At 47.6% G+C, this 20,486-nt stretch overlaps 1 protein-coding gene across 1 annotated transcript; it reads right to left on the bottom strand.

The window, feature by feature from the left end:
- Positions 1 to 6,853: 6,853 nt before the first annotated feature.
- On the bottom strand, positions 6,854 to 15,515 carry LOC142767887 (uncharacterized). The gene is made up of 2 exons (XM_075870134.1): positions 15,137 to 15,515; positions 6,854 to 7,610 (listed from the first exon to the last, which is right to left on the bottom strand). The coding sequence occupies exons 1-2, from the start codon at positions 15,309 to 15,311 to the stop codon at positions 7,309 to 7,311; spliced, it is 477 nt and encodes a 158-aa protein (XP_075726249.1). The 5' UTR covers positions 15,312 to 15,515; the 3' UTR covers positions 6,854 to 7,308.
- Positions 15,516 to 20,486: the final 4,971 nt, after the last annotated feature.

Raw genomic sequence — 20,486 nt, forward strand, 5'->3', positions numbered from 1 at the left:
AAGCACGTCGGCGTCTTCGTGTTTGCGCCCTGACCTGTCCACAACTGTAATATCGAACGCCTGCAAACGGAAACTCCAACGTGCGAGACCGCCGAATGGATCTCTGAGATTTGGCAGCCAGCAGAGCGAGTGGTGGTCAGTCACCACTCTGAAGGGACGACCGTAGAGGTAAGGCCGAAATTTGGTCGTCGCCCACACGACTGCGAGGCATTCTTTTCTGACGAAGAATAGTTGGTCTCGGCTCGAGAAAGAATATGACTGGCGTAAGCTATCACATGATCAACACCACCGTGTCATTGTACAAGGGCAGCGCCAAGTCCGACGTTGCTGGCATCTGTATGAATTTCCGTAGCAGCGTCCTCAACAAAATGGGCAAGAAGAGCGGCTGTTTGCATTCTCTGTCGTAACTCGGTTCTGCGTCCCAAGTAAATAGGCACGTCATCTCGGGTGAGTCGCGCAAGAGGTTGAGCTATCTTCGAGAAGTTGGCGATAAATCGGCGATAATACGCGCACAAGCCGTGGAAACAATGTACTCCTCTTTTATCTGATGGAACAGGGAAGGTGGCGACAGCAGCAGTTTTGTCTGGATCAGGTCGCACTCTATCCGCAATAATGACATGTCCCAGAAATTTCAGCTCTTCATAACCGAAATGGCAATTTTGAGGTTTCAGCGTGAGTTCAGCTGTGCGAATGGCTGTCAGAACCTTTCTCAGACGCTTCAGATGTTCTTCGAAGCTCTCGGAAAAGATGACCACATCATCGAGGTAGACAAGGCAGCTTTGCCACTTCAAGCCAGCGAGAACTGTGTCCATCATCCTCTGAAAAGTGGCTGGGGCAGAACAGAAGCCGAAGGGAAGAACTAGGAATTCGTAAAGTCCATCTGGAGTCACAAACACAGTTTTTTCTCGATCTCGTTCATCCATTTCAATTTGCCAATAGCCACTCTTTAGGTCTATGGACAAAAAATATTCCGCGCGTCGTAACCTGTCGAGGGAGTCGTCGACCCGTGGAAGCGGGTAGACGTCTTTTTTTGTGACGCTATTAAGCTTCCTGTAGTCAATACAGAATCGCAGCGTTCCGCCTTTTTTCTTCACTAGAACGACTGGCGAGGACCAAGCGCTGCTGGATTGTTGAATAATCCCGTCATCGAGCATCTCTTTTACTTCTGTCTGAATAGCCTCGTGTTCTTTGGCAGAAACGCGATAAGGCTGCTGCCAGATGGGGCGGACGTCATCGTCGGTAATAATTCGATGCTTCGTGAGGTGTGTTTGATGGACTTTAGAAGAAGAGGCGAAGCAAGATCGAAACCCCCTAAAAGGTCATGAAGCCTTTCTCTCGTCTGACAGCGTCGAATTATTGTGAATGCGGTCTAGAAATTCCTCATCCTCATCCATTTCCTCGGACGCGAAGCATTCCGTGACGTCGGCAACAGGGTCTCCATAAGCTGGGGTGGTTCCGTGGAAAAGATGCCGGTGCTCGTAAATCAAGTTCGTAACTATTATCGTTGACTGTCCGTCACAGACGCGCACAACACTTCGGGAGGCGCATACACCTTGGAGCAGCAGAAGTGATAGGTTGCTTTCAGCCACCACGTCACGATCTTGGGGGTCTTCACAAGTGACTTCGATGGGAACACTTGCTCGAGGTAGCAGTGTCACACTGTCGATAGCAACACGCAGCGCAGGTCTACGGCAGTTATCAGCGTCTCAATCGGTTGCGCCTTGAGTCGAGAAGGTCACGATGAGCTCACGGAGATTTATGATGGCACCGTATTCCTGAAGGAAGTCCATGTCGATAATCAGCGGACGCGAACAGTCGCGAAGAACGAGGCAGCTGAGCACAAACGTTGGCGCACGAATTTTCACTCTTGCGGTACAGCGACCCAGAGGTGTCACAACGTGTCCTCCAGCTGTTCGAATTCGCGTTCCATTCCACGGCGTGATCACTTTGCTGAGATCATTCGCTAGCCTAACGCTGCTTATCGAATAGTCTGCACCTGTGCACTGACCTCAAGACCGTCAATCAGCAGAGGTATGTCGAGTGACACGCAGTCACTAGGTTCAGATGTGGATGTCGGCGTTTCTTCGGTACTGCGATTATTTTCTGACGAAATGCCTTCAGCGTTGCGTGCAAGCGTCGATGCGAGGTCTTCCGCACTTTGAGTCCCAGCGACCTTGCCCCCGAAAACCGCTGCCTTCTGTTTCCCCGACAAAGGCTCGGGGAGCGTTCCCGTGCCGTCCCCCAGAAACGTGGTCCAGTGGCTGCGATTCTTCTCGGAGATGGCGACCGCGATTGCCGTCGTGTAAAGGGTGCACGCTGTTGCGCGAGATACACTTCGATATCCCTTGGCCTTTGGCCAACGCGGGGACGAGGGGAATTGACGGAAAATCCGCGCAGTCCAAGTTGCCAGTATGGGCATTCGCGGTAAATGTGACCAGCTTCACCGCAATGATAGCAGAGGGGTCGTCTGTCCGGCGTACGCCAGAGATCAGACTTGTGCGTCGGTGCACGACGAATATCGATGTCCAAATCAGCGTGCGCTGACTGAATCGCGACTAACGGCATCATTGTCTGGATCGGGACGTATGCCATTGTCTGGATCGGGACGTGCGGTCCTGTCTGGATCGGGACGTGCGGCACTGGCTGGATCGGGACGTGCGGCACTGGCTGGGTCGGGACTCCTTGACCAGAAAAAAGCGTGGCAGATCGCAAAGCTTCCGCGTGCGTACGACGGCGACTCTCAGTAGACACAGGAGCTGTTTCTGTATCAACCGACATCGGCGGAAAACGATGGGCGTGCAGCACCTGCTGGCCCTAGTCACGGATGACACTGGTGATAGAACCGACGTCGATTTGCCTTGTCCTGTACATCATTTCCATTTCTTCCCGGACTACAGAGAGGATGACCTCGCGAATCTATTCGGAGCTCTTGCTCTCAGGTGTGGCGAAAATTTGGGAGTTGAGGCAGCAATCACTTGATGGTCAAACAGGGCAGACCGTTGGTGCTGTACTCGCTCCATTTTTGCCGCTTCAGTAAGGAACTCAGGAACACTTTTGGGGAGACTACGCACCAAACCAGCAAAAAGTTGTTCCTTCACACCACGCATGAGGTGGCGCAACTTTTTTTCTTCCGCCATAGCAGGATCCGCTCGCTTGAAAAGCCGTGTCATGTCCTCGACGTACATCGAGATGATGTCGTTGGGCATCTGGATGCGTGATTGTAGTGCACGCTCCACCCGTTCGCAGCGGCCGGGACTCCTGTAGGTCTCCAGGAGGCGGCGCTGGAACTCGCGCCAAGATGTCAGAACATCATCCTTGTTCAAAAACCACGTCTTGGCACAGTCTTTTAGGCAAGTGTACACGTTCCGGAGCTTCGTGGCATCATCCCAGTAATTGATCGCTGCGACACGTTCGAACTCACTCAGCCAGTCGTCAACATCTTCATGCTGCTCTCCGTGAAATGGGCTAGGAATGAGCGGGTTCTGGACGGTGCAGTAGATCAGCGTGTAAGGTGTCGGAGCTTGCACAGGATCTTGCGTCGAAGTCATAGTCGCTGCGTCAGTGGTTGGTGTCTAAGGCCGTAGGCCTCTTTGTCAGCGCCTTACTCTATGAACAGGAGTGTCCACGGGTGCAGGGCTTGTGTTCCGGCAGCTGGGCGGGGTCTTGGGTATCGGGTGGATCGTGACACGTTGTACCCAGCAACTCCACCAGTCTTGTCACGTTACTCACGACAAACTTGATACAATGGGCTCGTTGAGTCAACTAGCCACGCAGCAGCTCAGAGAGATCGTCTTTGTCCTCTTTCACTCTTCGATATCACCCAAGCAAACCAAGTGACAATATAATTTCCGTATCCTTTCATATATTTCTTAAAAGTTTTCCGTATATGCCATTCAACATCCGTATGCTTCCATGAAAATCCATATCTTTTCCGTGTAGCTCATAATGAAATCATACGGAGTCCATATGTTTTCCGTAAGATTTCATACGGAACGTTTCAGTAGGGATGCGACTGCCGCCACACCATATGCTAGAAAGGATATGGTGCATTTGCTTATTTGAGGGCAATCAACCTGAGAGGCAAGTGTACCCCTACGCTCACATCGGTAAAAGGTAGAGCTGCACCGATTAAATCAGTCACATTGCCAAAGTTGGAGTTAATGGGCACAGTTATCGGAGCAAGGCTGCTGAAGTACATCCGATGTGCGTGAGATTCCCGACAGTTTTCTTGTACGATGTGAATAGACTCTACTGTTGGGCTCAAGTGTATCCGAGAAAGTGTCGATAAGCTGAATCAATTTACTGAAAATAGAGTCAAAGAAATTTCAACTGCCATAGTCCCGGAAGAATGGCGTTACTGTCCAGGAAAAGGGAAATTCGCAGACCTTATAACGCTTGGCTTGTTTGCAAAGGTCTTTTGAAAGGTTACGTTGGGTGGAGCGGTACGGAATGGTTCCCAAGAACAAGTTCAGAATGGCGTACAGAACTCATCATGATCTTCGAGGAAAATCGAAATGTTGACCTAGAAACTAAGCCTAATGTGTTTAATGTTCTCATTTAGGCCAAAAAGAAAGGGGACATGGTCATTCATGTAACGAGATTCAGTGACCTATAAAATCACTATGCATCACGGAAATAATTTTACGCTTACTTAAAAGTGCCGACATCGGTTAAGAACCACTCAAATTAAAATTTTGGCAACTAAAATGAGCAATGCTGAATAATTATGGATCCTTCAAGTGCAGAAAGAGGGGCTCAAAAATTATATTTGCCAGTTTGCATGTAGAGAAGCGGCAAAGAAGGATGCTGTTTTGAGAGATTTACATCCAATCATTAGTTCAATAGAAGAACTTCGCATTTTCTTAATAGCTGATTAGTTCGGTGGCACTTACGGAAAGAAGCATTCAGTTATTCTGCCATATAAACATAAGTTTACTCGATTAATTGGGACAAACGCACACTGCCGTGTTTAACATGGTAATATGTCAAGCACAATGATACCAGTGTGACAACAATTGTGGGTGATTCAAGCAAGACGAAAATCCAGAAATTTCATCAAATCATGTTCTTTGTGCAAAGATCCAGTGCTAATTCTGCAGCAGTGAATATGCGCCTTTACTCATAAACGGAATAAGAATGTCTCGAGTTTGAAGTTGTAAGGGTAGACTTTACAGGCCCACTTTGTGTCAAGCAAAGGAAGCAGAAGTTTAGCACCGCGAAGTCATTATTATTGCTTTTAACTTGTTAGAGTACCATAGCGGTAAATATTGAACTGACAAGTGGCCTGTCATCAGCGATTCTCCTCCTCGCCTTTCACCGATTTATAACACGAAGGGGTGAATTCCTTTTACCATTTACACTGACAACGCCCTGGCACTCAAGAGGACATGGCGAGACATGCGAGACATCTGGAGCGTCATGACGGGATCACCTTTTGCCACTTTCCTTGCCTCTCATCGCTTGGAATGGAAGTTAGTTGTGCCCAGCGCACCATGATGGGGAGAATGGTGGGAGAGATTGATCCGATAAATGAAATCAGCGCTTTGTAAGACACTTCGAAAACAAACGTTTGATAACAAACAGGTAGAAAATGCTGGTGGAAATGAAGGTAGTGATTACTTCGAGGCCACTTACTTGTATGCAGGCGCAAGATTACCTGCTCCGATCGGTCCAGCAAACTTTTTAGCCGGAAAATCTATGTTTTGAAAACAGCCTAATGGCGTCGAGGAATACCAAAACCGGATTTTGTTGAGAAGCTAGGATAACTTAGGTTAAAGACTGCGACACAGGAGCAAGCTCCTTAAGCAACTGCGGCATCTTTGGAGGAACGAATATCTGCCTGAGCTTCATACGCTTCATTACTACCCAACAGCCTCAAATGAAGGCTTAAGAGAGAACGACAGAATCTCTCGAGGAACCCAGTGCCTCAGCATGTGTTTGGCCACTTGGAAAAATATTGGCGGTTCACCCGCACGTGATGAACTGGGGCGAGCATGCCAAGTTTAGACCCAAGGCGAGATTACCAGGCCCGTGCAAAAACTGCACCCACTATGGACATCATCAGTCTTGGCGGGTGAGGCGAGAGTAGAAAAAAAGTGGTATAAGAAAAGATTGTGGCTCGAAAACAAAAGAAGACGATCCTTAAGTTCGAATGGGCCTGGTGTGTCACTTTCTTAATAGCATGAACTTGAACTCGAAGAGGTCGTCTGGTGTGATAACGGCAGTCTTTCTTCGATCTCACTCGTCTACCTCAATTTGCTTATAGTAGATCTTTTGGTCCTTCAGTGGCAGTACTTCACGCATTGGAGTCAATCTAGAGCATCGTCTATGCTTGGTAGCAGTGTTGTGAAGTTGCCACTCCTGATTTGGATTGATTTCGGAATCATTCCACATTTTTGCGACACCGGAATAAAATAGGGACAATGCCTGGAGTAATGAAATGGGAATTGACTTAATTGAATGGGAATTGACGCGTTAACAAGCTTCACCTCTAACAAATTTTCGAAAGCATTGGTTGCGGAATCCACCCGAAAAAGCAAAGCTCGCACAACCATAGCCTTGGCGTCGTCTCCCTGTGTCCCAACGCGACAACCTGCGCCGAAGAAAATCCACGTGCGCTCTGATCTAGAGTTTGGGGGAGGCTTGGGTGGCGCCGCCTACTTCACGCCGGCATCGTCAGAGATAAAATTCAACATTCCAGAACAAAAAAAAAACAGACTGCTACGGCGACCTTACGCATTTATTTCAAAGAAACGCGGAGCTTCTTACGCTCCAGTGGTTTGCCAGAACAGGGACGGCTTTTCTCGCGAAGAATTATGACGGCGATCCCGTTAAGAACGTCTATATATATTGAACGCCTAGAAGATCACTTCATTTGTGAACGACAGGGCATTACTGGTAAGTTCATAGAGCGTGTCTACAAATCATAACTGCTGCACAAGCAGAAATACAGCCATTGTTAGCCCACTTATTAGACTGGTTAACTAATCAAATGAAGCGATTTTTGAGTGGATCTCACGGATATTTCATTCCTCTCAAGAAAAAATGCAATCATGAGAACTTTCGGTTTCAATTAGTACATCCAAAGGATTTGCTCTTCCACAGTATAATTGTTGACCTAGAAAGACAAAATCTTGTTATTAAAGAGCAAACTACATCTCAAGTTATGACAATGACACAAGGATTTAGAATCACTATCGAGGCACTTTAGGCACTTTAGATGTTTTTATGGCGCAATAACAAGTTGTTGCCATGTCGCATTCCAACCGTGCTGTTTAGAAGGCAGCACACGATAAGGAGACACTGCACTCACATGTCCTCGAGCATAGCCTCGAAGGTGATGGGCACACTGTATTTGCACTCATGAAGAAGTTCGCCAAATACTCTTTCTGACGACGAGCCAGGTCGAAGCTGGTCGACAGGCGTACGCTGAAACGGTAGCGGCAGCTGCACAAAAAGCTGCTCTGTACGAACATCGTCGTCCTTGTCGAGGATTCTCCGGTGTTTCGACGATACAATTCGTGTCTCATTAAGGCTGGCAGTCTCCCGAGACGGAAGCCCAGTGTACGTCGTTTCGTCAGATGACCAGGCAGTATCAGTTTTGGAGTTTCCTGTCAAAAAAGAATCAAGCAGCAATAAACTGGCAGGACACAGTAACTTTTCGAGTCTCTGCAACTGAACCTTCTGAGCATGCTTCTTCATGCTTCTATCAACTGTTAGTGTTTTTCGCCTTACTTCAGGTGCCTGTGAAATAGAAAAGTATACAAAAATATGAGCGTCACGCCGCTTTGCACGCTCTCCTTCCTAGAAAGTACTTAACACAGCAACAATGCGCGCGACACGCCATGCACGGCAAGTGCGCGTCCGGTAGGCACGTGTGTTCCTGTTCCGAATCGCGTTTTATGTGACGTGGAAGCGATGCCTCAAAACTTGACTTGAAACTCCACGTATCGAGGCCACGTCCCGTGAAACAAGAAAGTGAACCTAAGCGCACGCACCAGCCTCTAGCACACTTGCCGCGCACATTCTTGCAGCTAGTTCTCATGAGCTCGCATGCTACGACCTAAATTTTTTCCGGAGTAACTTCATAGTTACCACGAAAAGGACAGTTTTCTCCTTTGAAGCAAAACATTTCCACAAAAGTTTGCACACGGCATGGATAGAAGGGTGCCTTTCTGCCTAGATAAAAAGCAACCTTCTTGCCAAAGTTGTTCAGAACGCCCTTCTTCAGGACTTATTCCACAAAACCAAGAGAAGAAGGGGGCCTGATGTGAAGCACTTTCCTTTCAGGCCCCGAGTTTTTTTTAGAGATGGCAGAAAAGTCGCGCCATGTGAAAAAAGCCGGATGGTGCCTGCCTTGACCCGTTTCCTTCGAGACAATGCAGTAATGTAGTGTGGTGTTATTTGCTATTTACACGCATGCTGAAACAATTGTCGGGAGTTTGAATCCCTTGTTTTTGCTGTATATTTCGGTAAATTTATTTCGGATTGTGATGCGTGTATATCGATTGTACATCTTATGAAATTCCTGCGCGAATTTCAAAATGCTGTTCAAAACAAAAAACAAACTGTTCTTTTGCGCAAAAACCACCCTTTGATGAGTAACCACGAGGGGAGAGTAAGAGTTTGTTCCTCCGCAGTTATCCCCCAAGAGGGAAGATTAGCTGTGGCAGGTTACTTACTCTTCTAAATGAGCAGCCTCGATAGCTCAATTTCTCTACTTCCTAGAGTGTGACATTCTGCGTACAGATGTTGTGATTTTTTGCCGCTTTTCAAGACTGGCGATAAGCAGACTGAGCGACAGTTGCTTCTGCAGCAGGAAACAAAGAGTGCATGATCTTACGGCCTTCATCGGTCTCTGGTGTGTCGTTTTTTTTAAATAGCCCACTCTGCAAAACATTATAGTTTTCAGTACACATCATCTTACGGACTGCGTGCCGGCGGCCCTGTGACATGTCATTTTTAGATGCGAAGCAGCTCTATGACTAGCCTGTGTAATGTCCGTCCATGCTTTCGTGTGAGCACGTTGGACTGCATTGCGGCCGCAGCAGTTGGAATGATGCCAAGTAGGTCAAGTCACAGCTGCGCATTGACGTCACTCTTTCCCTCACCCACAGAAGCTGCCGGGTCTTTTCAACACTAGTAGGTTGTGTTGCTCCTCTACCAGCTCGCAACAAACTTCTCTCTCGCTTCACCCTCTTCAGCGCTCGCAAAGATCGGCTGCACGTCAAGGGGAAACACTCTGAGAGCTCGTTTATCTGCGATCAAACTTACACCAAACACAGGCCACCTCCCGTGTCTCTGCATTTAACAGAACATTTTACTAAAGCAAAGACTACGCCGAGTTTCGCTTCAATCAGTTTTTGCAGCACCAACGACGACGTCTGTTTAAGCCGGTTCAACAGCGTGCGCACCGATGCTACTTCGCATTCCATAAGGTTATCTTCGGGGGGGGGGGGGGGCTACATAGTTTTTTTTCTCTTTGTGAGTCTTGTCTCCAAACGCTGCTCTTCAAATATGCGTCAAAAGCTTGTGGTGTGTGCTGCAATGAACAAATCTGGACAACTGTCTCAGGGCACAGGGCTGGTTTTTCATCAATGCTTTCTTTGACATAGTAAAAGCAGGATATGCTCAACGAAATGTCGTGTGCGCTTGTACTTGTGGCCTTGGCTCCGTCTTTGTCTCGTGTTGCGATTACAATTGCGCACGAACTAGCCAAGCGACAAATTTCATTAGAACTCTTGAGAGCTTTTTGCGACCGAGGGGAATATCTACAGCACTAAGGCTTAGCACTCAGATGTAGCCGTTGATTCACTTTCAAATGATAATGTCTGCGTAGTTAGCATGAAGTCTTGCAAATTTTCTTACCAAACAATTGTCGCCGGCATCTCGCCCATTTTTGCACATTCTGAATGAGACACTCTAGGGCAAAATTACCCGAAAAAGGAGTACGAAGCCAAATAGGCACGAACGATGAACGGATAGACTGTTGAGAAGCAACCACAGAGGGAAGCGTGCGGCGTGAAACCACTTAGTCTCCACTGGCATGAACCGCCCGGACATTGCAGGCAGCGCAAAAAGCGTTGCCAAAGTGACCAGCTCTCCTTCTCCACAGAACACATGTTCTTCTCCTCTTCTGCTGGCTCAGTCTTTCCCCGTATTTCATCGGCGACGTTTCGCGGTGCATCGCTCTCGGACTGCTCGACCACAGCCGCCTGGATTTGATTATCTAAGAATTACGTCGTGGTGCTTGTGTGTACGCTTAGATGAACGTGGGCTGCTGCTTTTGCGTTTCGCTGCACCCATGAAGTCTGGAGCAAGCCTCGACACGTCACCACGCCGCGCTGTATATTTCTGGCTTCAAGATAGTCACGACCAACACACGACAGCAACAGTTGGGAAGGCCAATATGGTGGCCAAGAAGACAGCAGGCCTATCGAATATATAATTCAGTCCGACTCAGGGCAGAAAACAGCGTTGGATTCTAAGGCAAGTAGGTTATCATTCTTTATTGTACTCTTCTTGTCGCTTGTGCGATACGGAGCGCGCTTGCCGGCAATGGGCTCGGTCGTGTTGTATATCGCACGAACGAAATGCATCGCGAAGGTCAGCTTCGGCGTCTGCAGTTCGCCTGTGCTTTGCGACCGCCTCGAAATCGGCCGCCATTTCCGTCGGCCTCCCGTACGCTTGCTCATCGAGTGCTCGCCTGTCTTCACCGCCGCGATGAGCTCCGGGCTGATTTATTGGGCTGAGATCACGTCGCTGTGTTTGAAGTCGTCGAAAACACGTTGCGGGTTCTCGTAAAGAGCCTAGTTGTAGTATGTCGCGCGCTGTAAGTGCACCAGCACGGGCTGGCGGGGCTTTCGCTAGCGTCGGAACTCTATGAAAATTCGTCGCCATTACAGTTGGTCGCAAGCAGCTCGGCGCCACCCGCTGGCCACGGCGGCAGACTCGCGTTTGCGCGCTGCATTCGCTCGAGTTTGTGAAAAGGGCTGCATTACCGCCGATTTCTTCGGCGCTAGCTCCAAACCAGCGCGGCGCTGTTCGTGGCAGCGGTGAAGCGTACGCTCGCTTTCCTGTTTGAAGTTCGCTGGCGGCAGACACTCCGCGTGCAACGCCGTGTTTGGTATCGCGTTTTTTTGCTCGAGCTGAACGACGTGGTTCGCTTAGGACTCGCCGACTTGTTAGCGTCATGGAGGTTTGCAGAGTTGTGGCTGCAGCCGCCGCTCTAAGCTGTTGCGCTATGGGGATGGAAATGAATATTGGACTATGTGTGACATCACGGTGAAATTATTAGCATGTCATATCTCACGTATGTTCTCATTTCACCTTGCACGTATTTCTCATATGCATTTCTTTTCATCGTCTGTTACGTGTGACTCCCTTCTTCACATACTTATTGTGCAGCCGTGGGCACACAGCGTGCTGAAGACTGTGTGCGCGGGCGTCTGCGGTGCCTGTCATTCATCTCTTTCGTCAGAGCAGCTTCAGAAGGACTGTGCGAGATGTGAAGGTAAAGTTATTTGTTTGTCATATTTTAACGCTTGTTTTTATATCAACGTGCACGTACTTGTCATATGCGTGCACGTTTATCTCGTGTCACGTGTGTCTAACTATTTTAACTATATTATTGTACGTGCAGCCGTGGGAATGCAACAGGCAGAAGGCTGCGCGCGCTGGCGTTTGCAATGCCTGTCATCTGTCGCTTCCGCCGAAGGAGCTCCCCAAGAAGTGAAAAAAATTTGACAACGAGACTGAAATTGTACACTTCATCATGAATTCACTTGAAAAAAGAATGGAGAATTTTCATGTTTATGTAGAAAAAAGGAGATTTCGATCTCTCACTTTTGTCGTTCATTGTTAACGTGACTGCGAAAGCAGTTACACATAGGTGGCTAACTACTTTTTCGCGTGTTCTTTTCTGCGCAATTTGTTGCTCACTGCGCAGAAAAACAGGCGAAAAAGTATTAAGCCTGGAGAAAAATAAACAAAAACAATGTTTGAACTGGGGACAAAAACCCGTTCGATTAAAGTATTTGTGTGGATGAACCGTTCGTCCGGCAAGGTACAGCTTGATGACTAACGGTTGCCCGGTAAGGTGTAATTGTGGAGATTTACAGTTTCTCTATAAGGTGCAAATGTGAGGACTAAATGTAAGTCCTCTGGGGTGAACTGTGTGACTAACGGTTACTCAGTGAGATGTAAGTGTGTGGGCTATACGTTAGTCCTTTGAAGGGACTAACTGTTAGACCCGGTGCCATTAGTCCTTAAAAGGATTAATGGTTGTGGCAGCCCCATTAGTCTCCCCAAAAACGACCCACACGCCCTTTTAACATCCGTTTGCCTTAGAGTGTAAAATCTTCATCAATGAACCAGAATACCTTTGACACTGAGATGCCTTTAAAATACGAATGTGGGCTTCTGTCATGGCGAGATAGAACACGGTCACACAGCATTGGCGGACTGCATCAGCCGGCAGAGACACCCTTGCTTTTTTTGGATCTAAAGGCCTTCGTTAATCTTTTGGAATGTGGAGCACAGGTAGAACGACAGCAACTCAAAAGCATGCAACGTCGACCCCGCAGTAAGTTAGACAACCAATAGAACGTATATTTCAAACGGCTTCCTATCATTCTTCACAAAAAAATTTGGCAGATTCTACGTACAACGGAATCAACGTTAATCGAAGCATGCAGAGGAAAGGTGACCGTGTCGTGTTTTTTTTACTGAGCGACACGTCATCAAACGACGCTAAATATAGGTACAAATATGTTGCAGAGTTTAAGATGTTGAAGAGTTTATGATGTACAGACATGTTGAAGAGTTTATGATGTTTATATAACCAGTTGTTTACACTTGTGCAACGATGCCAACTAGAACATTCGTACTAGAAACACCAGAAGCTTATATGAAGCGCTGATGCTCGCGAGAATGCAGGCCCTGGACACTGCCACATTAGTCGTCTTCAGCGCATGGCAACCAACCACAATTGACGTAACCGGATGTGACGGCCGTATGAAATGAGTAATAATGTAATATTATAAATGAGTAATGTATTATTTATAAAATTTGGTAATCGGCACTGCAACCACTATTGATAGTACACGAAGATTAGCGTCTATTTAGTTACGAGACCTTTCGTGGCTTTGTGGTAAAATTCTTCATTGCCACACAGAATGGTTAGGTTCCATTCCAGCTGGGACACTGACAGTTATTCTTTGCATTCATTAATTTGACTCTACCGATATTGGGTATTTTTTACCGCTCGCACGTAAAACTGCCCGTGTGTGTTCTCGTCCTTCCAGGATGGACACTGAGTGTCAATCACCTGTCGCTCATACCCGCATACTAGCGGTACATACTCGCCCATGGGTTTGTGCCACTGTCTGGCGGGAAGTGGTCGACGACGTACGTCACGGGATTGGGACATTATTCATTTCTTCACCACAGTGCAATACTTGTCAATTCAACTTACTCTCCGATGCTAATTTATTTCACGCCAAGTTAGGGGGGTGACCACGAGAGCACCCAAACGTAAGCAGCTAGATAGATGGATAGATACTCTCAAAGTCGCTGAAGTATGGTAAGAAATGCTTCGAATTTGATTAGATCTTTGTAGCAGTGAATAATATGGATACTACAGATTTACTGAAGAAGCACCCATATCTTAGGGTTACTGAGTTTCGGAAAGACGGAGGCACAATAGCTGACACATAACACCTGCCGATTCAAAAACACCACCACCGACAACTCTGGATGCGTGACATAGCCCGACTAAGAAATGCATTGCAATGAAAAAAACTTTGAGCCATCTACCCAAAAAGAACCGTGATGGGATGTGAGAGAGCAGCGGCGCGCATGCCATTGACACGGATGACTTGGGTGCTGGCGAAATGGTTTGATGCAAAACTAATGTATCCTTTACTCGAATAAACGTTTCTTTAAACCGTGAAGACACGAGAGCCGGGACACTGTTGTGTTTCTTCTAAGCTTATTCGCGGATAAACGAGCCAAAAGGATGTTCCCACTCGATGTGTGGTCGAGCGTTGAGGGTGTTGGATAAAGTGATGTGAAAGAGAAGTGTATTGCGAGCGGGAGGAGGAGAAACACCGCCTTGGTGTTTTGAGCGAAGCCGGAATCTGCTGAGGGTGAGGGAGCGAGTGACTTCAAAGTGCAGCTTCCACTGGACCTACTTGGCACCGTTCGAACAAATGCTGCTGGGGAAAGCGATGTGGTGCATTCACGTGGAGGCACGGATGGACAGCGTTATACAAGGTAGTCTAAGAGCTCCTTGCATCTTATAACAATTAGGCATTCCCCAACTATACCCGCAACCTTCACTTTATATCCAGACCACTGTACGACGCATTTACTCAAGTTCCGCTCGAGGAAAGATGTGCGCGGAATTTTTTCCTCAGTGTTTAATGCGCAAACACACCAAATAATTAGCTAGATTGTTTCATACGCACTAGTTGCACCTGGTTGCGCAGTAAACTGTCCAAGTGAGTCTCGTTTTGCACTACCCGAAATTGCATCGCCAGGCAGCGCTACGTGTCCGCAAAACTCCACTGAGATGAATATACGGAAGACTGAACCCCATGGGCCGTACAGAACTAAACATTTAGATCGCGTAAGCTAACTTCCAAGGGTTTTTCAATAAATCGCGATGCTGAGAAGCATTCGAATGGTCTGTATAAGTTTCATGCAGTTTGTACTTGGTCTCTGAAGAATGACTGCATCAAACGATGAAGTTGGTTCGTTTTTCGCCTCACAAAGGACAACCTGCCACTCAGAGACTCAGCAGCTGCTGACGCCATATACAAGTTGTGAATCAATATCGCAACTAATAAACGGTAATAGTTTACAGCAGTGTTTATCATAATACCCAATATATTCGCATTTTTGCAGGCAAATTTTGAGATTCGTTTGTCAATGGGTCTGTTCTGTATGAGCCATATAAATCCATTGCTTTGAAGTATTGTTTCATTCGCGCCTCTTTTTATCAGGCAAAGTTCCCTATTTTTACTCAAAACAATAAAAAGACATAGAATTATGGCTGCACCGCACTGTGGATGCTTTTAAAACATTAGTGTTGTGAGTACCAGCTCCGACATTATATTCGATGCAGGAAGCTCACCTGAAGAATGTCTGTTGTTCGTCGCAAGATCAACATCGCTGCACCAATCTTTTCCACCACCAGCGTTGCTCTGGTGTACCTGCTCTTCAGTGTCGGAGATTCGATACGACATACATGCAGCGTGCCAACCTCCCGTTAGATTGCCTGCAGAGTACTCGAGACCTGGGTGCTGCATGCCCTTCGTATTTAGTTCGGCTCCGTCAAAGACTGTCGCGACCACTATGCCAACGTCCTCGTCCAGAGTGTTTATTGGTGCCACCTGTAATGAGCCACCACTCAATCGAGACCGGCATTGTTGTAGCCATGGCTGGAACCTAATTCGTGTCCATTGTTGAATGACTTGGGTTGCGGCCAACTGACAGCGAAACTGTTCTGTCGCTGCTTCTGCATTAAGGAAGTAAGCCATCCGTGTTATTTTGAATAATACACTAGAACAGGGCACAGTGTTCTAAAAAAACTTGATTTGATTTCACACATGGTCATAAAGGAGTTGTTTTGTCTCGGTGCTCTTTGGCAACAACCTTGCGCCATTAACAATACATAACGTATTTTCTTAATGAGGAGCGCATCCAATATAAAACACCGTCCGTCATTTGTATTTCAGCGGCAAAATAACCTTCGTGACAGCCGTACCATGAAAATGCTGCTGTGAAGTTTAAAAAGACTCTGAATTTATATAATAGTCTACTTTCTACTCTACCGTTTAGTTACATGTACAGTGCGCATACTGTACCTTAACGCTATGCCCCACACCTTCATTACTAGAAAGCAGCACTGTGCGTCTCAGTAAAATCGCTATCAAGAGCCATAAACATGTAGGATGTTGTCGCGGTAAGTTATTCGATGCATCTTCGAGGCATTATAGTGCTTCACATTATTTTAGAATTAGCGGAAGTTCATCTAAAAGCACAAAATGAACCGCAAAAGCAAAGTCATGTGAATGTCCTTCACAATAAAATGAAACCAAAAGTGCGCTATCAAATTGTAAAAACACTTGAACACTTGTGGCTCAGTTGCAATAAACAATAAGATAAAGCTCGGGACACAGGCATTGAAGCTTGAGGTGCATGCCACTTTCATGCTTCAGCAGCTACTCACTTATCCTCAACGCTACCTGACGGGTCTATCTTATCTCTAATGTAAGCTGCGAACCAGTTCACATGTCTCAAAGCAACTCGTAAATTTAGGTTGGCGTTAACTGCCTGAGGATCCTAAATATTTAATGGGAACAAACAGAGAATGTTGCCAAAAAAGAACTGTATATGTATGTTAGGCTAATTGTATTGTAAAAAATAATAAGGACCAAAAATATATAACGTGCCACCTTCGAATAACGCGTCTGGGGCTTCAGCAACCCCGTCCACCTTAAGGGTATAAATGTGCTTTTAAAAGTGGGTGCTTCAGTCAGCATCGGCAGAAGCCATGATGGCAAGGGTGAAACACTCTCTCTCTGCCTATTGCCGACACCAAGCACGTGATTTTATCACAAGCTGGTGGCTGACCAAAAATGTATCGCACACCACTTCCCGAAATAAGTGTGCCAGAACGAGGCCTTCGCTGTGAATGAATGGAGTAGAAAGAAAAGGTTCATTTTTCTTTTCTTTTTTAGACACATTATTAATTGAAACTAACAAACAAAAATGCCAAAGAAATGAAAGGCGGAATAACTAGTGGTAATTGTAACGTACCTTGGAAGAAATAAAACGAAAATAAAAATACAGCCATGAAGAAGAGTGTACAACACTCCTTCGCTGCATATTGGTATAACGAAGAACATTATCCTATAACGAAGTGACGGCTGACCAGTATTCTACGACATAATAACTAAGGGCATCATGTTCTCTTTTTGTCCCCTATTCTTTCCTCACAATCCCATCAGAGGTGCTGCTAATACTACCCCCTATACTTTCCGTGACACTATTGTCCTTAAGTTGTAATATTCTTACGAGTAACTTGTTTAATGAGCTATTTACAGCGCAGAGAACCCGACGAGCAAGATGGCGTCAGACCAGCATCCAACGGAAAAACCCACTTCGTCCTCCTCTTTCGTGCAGCCGTGTTTAGCGGCTGTTTTGTATCATAACCCCCGGCGGTAGAAGCACCGTCCCGGTGCTAAATTTACGCAGATGATGTCGAAGGGGGGTAATCGGGCTTTAGCCGAGCCACGTGAACGGTGTTGCTTGGATCTGACGATGACGTTGTTGGATCGGTTGGAACAATCTCGTACGTGACGTCTGTCACTTGGCGAACGATACGGAATGGTCCAGTGTAGGGCGAGAACAGTTTTTCCGACAATCCCACATGCCGAGAAGGTGACCAGAGGAGCACGAGAGAACCCGGAGAAAAGTGCACGTCCCTATGGTGAGAATTGTAGAGCTGTTGTTGGCGCGCCTGTGAAGCCTGTAGACGGTTACGGGCGACTTGGCGCGCGTGGTCGGCTCGGGCAATGGCTTCACCAGCATATTCAGTGGCCGCAGGTAGTAACGTGTCTAAAGGTGGAGTTGGGTCCCGGCCATATAGTAGATAGAAGGGCGAATATCCGGCAGTGTTGTGACGAGATGAGTTGTAGGCGAACGTCATATACGGCAAATGAATGTCCCAATCATGGTGGTCCGGCACAACGTATTTGGCAAGCATATTGGTTAGGGTCCTATTAGGGCGCTCCGTGAGGCCATTTGACTGGGGATGGTACGAAGTAGTAAATTTGTGCTTGGTATGGCAAGACCTCAGGATTTCATTAACGACAGCTGATAAGAACGTGCGGCCATGGTCGGTGAGAAGTTGACGGGGAGCACCATGCACTAATATTATGTCGTACAGCAGAAAGTCCGCAACGTCGGTAGCGCAGCTGGTCGGGAGTGCTCGTGTGATTGCGTACCGCGTCGCGTAGTCCGTGGCAACAGCAATCCATTTATTTCTGGCTGTGGAGAGTGGAAAAGGGCCCAACAGGTCGAAACCAACTCGAAAGAAAGGCTCGTTGGGAACGTCGATCGGCTGAAGGTAGCCGGCTGAGAGGGCGGACGGCGTTTTGCGACGCTGACAGGGCTCACAAGCGGCGACATAGCGTCGAACAGAGCGGGCAAGTCCAGGCCAAAAAACCGACGTCGTACCCGATCATATGTGTGAGAAACGCCCAAATGGCCCGTCATGGGAGCGTCATGAAGTTGATGCAGGACAGTGGAACGCAGGTGTGCTGGGATGACAGGAAGTAAGTCTGGTCCGAAGGAATCAAGGTTGCAGCGATATAGGATCTCGTCTTTCACCAAAAACATTTGTAGGGACGGTTCGCGAGGCGTTGAGTCCAGTTGTCAATTATGGCTCGCATAGAAGCATCCCGACGTTGCTCTTCGCCAATTTTTAACAGCCGCGGCCCGGAAAAAACGTCCGTGATAGCGTCAGTATCGGTTGCTTCGTCATCAGGGTAGCGGGATAAACAATCCGCATCCTGATGTAATCGCCCTGTTTTGTATATTACAGAGAACGTGTACTCTTGAAGGCGTAGAGCCCAACGAGCGAGACGTCCCGTGGGGTCCTTCAGGGAGGCTAGCCAGCAGAGCGCGTGATGATCCATGACAACACGGAATGAGCGCCCGTACAGGTATGGGCGAAACTTGGCGACTGCCCATACAAGGGCGAGGCACTCGCGCTCCGTGATGGAATAGTTGCGCTCGGCTGAAGATAGCAGTCGACTTGCGTAGGCTATAACACGGACGTGTCCGCGTTGTTGCTGCAATAGCATAGCTCCTATGCCGTATCCACTGGCGTCCGTGTGAACCTCGGTTGGCGCTAATGGATCATAGTGAGCCAAGATTGGTGGCGTTGTAAGAAATGTCGTAAGTTGCGAAAACGATGATGCTTTGTCATCGCCCCAGGTAAACGAGGCGTCTTTCTTCAAGAGGTCTGTGAGTGGGTGTGCAATGGTCGCAAAGTCCTTAACAAAGCGTCTGAAATATGAGCGCAACCCCACAAAACTGCGGACATCCTTTGTGGTCTTCGGAACGGGAAAGTTCGTGACTGCGCGAATTTTCTCTGGGTCTGGACGCACGCCTTGAGCATCGACAAGGTGACCGAGCACGGAAATTTGATGACGAGCGAAGCGACACTTTGAGGCGTTAAGCTGGAGTCCGGCTCGACTAAAAACGTCCAGAATAGCTGACAAACGATCAAGATGCGTGTCAAATGTGGGCGAAAAGACAATAACATCGTCAAGGTAACACAAGCAGGTGGACCATTTCAGCCCTTGGAGCAATGAGTCCATTATTCTTTCAAATGTGGCTGGTGCATTGCAGAGTCCAAAGGGCATCACCTTAAACTGATAAAGACCATCAGGAGTGATGAATGTGGTCTTCTCGCGGTCCATCTCGTCGACGGCTATCTGCCAGTACCCTAATCGAAGGTCAATAGTTGAAAAATAAGTGGCACCGTACAGGCGGTCGAGGGCGTCGTCGATGCATGGTAAAGGATAAACGTCTTTTTTGGTAATTTTGTTAAGGTGACGGTAATCGGCACAAAAGCGCCATGTTCCATCTTTCTTTTTAACAAGGATGACTGGAGAAGCCCAGGGGCTGCATGAAGGCTCGATAATGTTTTTCGCAAGCATTTTGCCGACTTCATGTTGTAATATTGCACGCTCCGACGCCGACACACGGTAGGGGCGTCGGTGAATGGGGGTTACATGGCCAGTATTTATGCGATCGGTGACAATGGTCATTTGGCCCAAAGAGTTGCTGGCAAAGTCGAAAATGCTACGATAGCCCTCAAGAACGTGGCAAAGAGCTGCAGCTTGCTCAGACGTGAGGTCCGATGACACCATTCGCTCGAGGTCGGCGCCCCAAGAACGTGATAGAGTGGAACCACTGACTGAGCTGCAGCAATCGTCAACTCTGAAGGGCTCGACATGGTCATCTTGGAGAGCAGTAATTTTGGCCAGGGAGATACCCTGTGGCAGAACTTGAGTGGTGAGTGAAAAGTTGACCAGTGGAAAGGAGGTGCGGTTTCTCTTAATCGTCAGAATCATATGCGGCACAACAACCCAATGCGTAAGCATCACTGCAGGAATCGGGGCCACCATGTAATCACCATCAGGTACTGGCGGCGTGGAGGATAAGTCGACATGTGTGACAGAGTTAGGGGGGAGGTGCGTGAAATCAATGCAGCAGAGGCTGGTTTCACGGCGAAAAGAATGACAGTGCTTCTCTCCCCAACAGACACTCGCGCAGAGCACATGCCAAGAGTTCCTCCATCGGCGGCTCGTACAGCTCAGTTGAGGGCGGGCGTGACAACATTCCAAGTCGGCGGCGAAGGTTAGCACTCATAATGGACACATGTGCGCCAGTATCTATCAATGCAC

Source organism: Rhipicephalus microplus, chromosome 1 (genome assembly GCF_043290135.1).
Source record: "Rhipicephalus microplus isolate Deutch F79 chromosome 1, USDA_Rmic, whole genome shotgun sequence".
NCBI classification, from domain to species: Eukaryota; Metazoa; Arthropoda; class Arachnida; order Ixodida; family Ixodidae; genus Rhipicephalus; species Rhipicephalus microplus.